The sequence below is a fragment of the Montipora foliosa genome, unplaced genomic scaffold (assembly GCF_036669935.1).
Source record: "Montipora foliosa isolate CH-2021 unplaced genomic scaffold, ASM3666993v2 scaffold_263, whole genome shotgun sequence".
Classification (NCBI taxonomy): Eukaryota; Metazoa; Cnidaria; class Anthozoa; order Scleractinia; family Acroporidae; genus Montipora; species Montipora foliosa.
The window spans coordinates 258,676-261,175 of record NW_027179565.1 but is presented as its reverse complement, the minus strand read 5'-3'; the positions used below and the strand labels follow the sequence as shown (position 1 = coordinate 261,175).

Here is a 2,500-nt window from a genome sequence, read left to right as displayed (position 1 = left end):
AAATTTCAGGTGGTCACGGTTTTCCCGGTCGCACTATAAGTCTAGTGAGTTTTACAGCTTTTGGTAATATATGTATCTTTATTCTAGATTACACCACATGCAGAACAGACCAGTTTAGGTGTGACAATGGCCTCTGCATATTGTCGTCATGGAGGTGTGATCACGACAACGACTGCCATGATAATTCAGATGAGAGAAACTGCAGTAAGTGATGAGATTCATATCCAAGCAACTAATAACGAGTCTCATTTTTGTTACATCAAAACAAATGAAAGGGGTTTTCTCTAAGGGTTTGTGCACGTTATCATTTTATCGTGCGATGCACACAAAAGAGATTCTTGCTCACAGTCATTGTGGACTAGTTCAGTTTTCTCTTTCTATGTAATTTTACTCTGAAGCAGACATCAGACATTAAATTTTAGGCAACCCCTGTATTAATTTAATATACCGTAGAATCCCGGTTATAAGCCCTTTGCTTATACAATTTCGTAAGGGTTTTTGGGTGGGCCTATAATCGGGGGGGCTTATAACCCGGGGGGCTTATAATAGGGAGGAAAAAAACCTCTAAAATCCGTCGCTAATGTACCGCCTAATTATTGTTAACTGTATACGGTACCCGGTATAACAGGGGTATAACCGGGAGGAAATTTCTATTAGCAGAGAGGTGGGCTTATAATCGGGGGGCTTATAACCGGGGGGGGGGGGGCTCATAACCGGGATTCTACGGTACCTTGTATATTATTACACTTCCATAGCTTAAAGTAAATTTGAGACTCAGGGGCAACTTTTTGAAGATACAGAATACCCAATGCCTGTGTATTTCGCTATCACTGACAAATTTTTATTTTGAGTTTGTCCTGGAGACGATTGGTCTTTATAAGCCTTAATGATTCTGTGTGTTTAGTGGCTAGGGAAAATTATTGAATGTCTTTTTCGCGTCCACTGGTGGTGTTGTTAATTTTTAAGATTCTATCAGCCAGTGTGTAGATATGTAAGACCAATCTCATATCCAAAACAAACAAACAAACAAACAAACTTGTGTAAACACAACAAACAATAATATTTATTACAACACTTCACATTAGGATTGGATAATACAAGTCCCACCGAAAAATAGGATAGCTAATCGAGTTGGGTGGGAGCAAAAATAAATAACATACTAATTTGCAGACATTACATTATAGAGCAGTTTTCAATTGAGTGTCGTAAAACCAAAACCAAAGTAATTACTTTGGCCAATCAAAAAGGTCGGAGACAATCCAGTCAACCAATCAAAACTCGAAGTAATTACACGTAGCCGACACAAAGCGCGGGAAAATGTGCACGCGCAAGCCACGATTGGTTTTTGTTTCACTTCTGATTGGTTGAGAAAGTGGCGCGAGAGCTTTGAACCAATCATTGAGTGAAGTAATCGTAAACCAAAGTAATTCACTAATTACTTTCGACACTCAATTGAAAACCACTCTATATTATTCCGTTTAATTACAAATGACAAATGCAATTAAAGTAAAACTGTTGCAAACACAAGTACACAAGTACTAACCGGGAAAAAAAAAAAGGAAAACTAAGGAAATTTTTAAGTATCCCATTGTAGGTTTTTTTGTGATTGTTATATTGAAGTGATGCAAGAGGCCCCCAAATGGAAGTTTCCCAGTATAAGCTTGCTGAGTGGTGACTATCATGAGAATTAATGTTAGGATGCCTTGAATTGAGATAAGAGTAAGAACAACATGGCCTCTTGCTCATTGTGAAATAAACACAAAATGACGTCTACTTATTTTGCTGTAAAGTTGTATTAAGGCTGTTATGAATCTAGTTTGCCAAGTTATTTTACATTTGTCAACCAGGATAAAGGAACATCTCCGGACTGAAACAATTCCCATACACGATACATGTATCGATAAGCATCTGGGCAGTTCAACAACAAAATAATTGCAAATACAAAAGCGTAGTTGAATGCTTTAAAATAATTATTTTAGATTCAACTAAACATGCGACTAGACATTCTCTAAAACTGAAGTAAGCATTCTACATCAGCCTGTGAAAAGCAGAACTAAGTGCATATAACAACTTTTGCTTTTTGTAGTGTTGATTAAGATTCAGCATTCCGATGCGTGTTCACGCTGTTTTGTAATTTAAATTTGTGAACAGACCTAATCGGCTAAAGGCGCTGTTACACTGTGCGATTTTGCGTGCAACTTGTCTCGCCACACCATTGCAAGACAAGTTGCATGAATCACTGCCCAATGTAGCATGCCTTGCAACGGCCAAAAACGTTGCGAAAAGTAGAATTGCGGAAAGTAGAATTGAGTTCTACTTTCCTCAACGGTTGCAACAAATTTTTTAAGCATTGTGCAGTGTAACATATGTGCTGCAACTTGTGTTGCAACGGTTTGCGGCACCAGCCAATGAAAATGCTCCTTTAAAGTCATGTGATCGTTGAAACGAGACAAGTTGCATGAAACGTTGCTTAGTGTAACACCCAATAAAACAACTTAAT

At 38.0% G+C, this 2,500-nt stretch overlaps 1 protein-coding gene across 1 annotated transcript in view; it reads left to right on the top strand.

The window, feature by feature from the left end:
* The window catches only part of LOC137986676 (sortilin-related receptor-like), a gene marked incomplete at its 5' end in the record, with an annotated part of 52,188 nt that overhangs the window by 31,435 nt on the left and 18,253 nt on the right, over positions 1-2,500 (top strand). Inside the window, 1 exon segment of the mRNA XM_068833618.1 lies at positions 88-204. Coding sequence (XP_068689719.1) covers positions 88-204 — 117 coding nt within the window.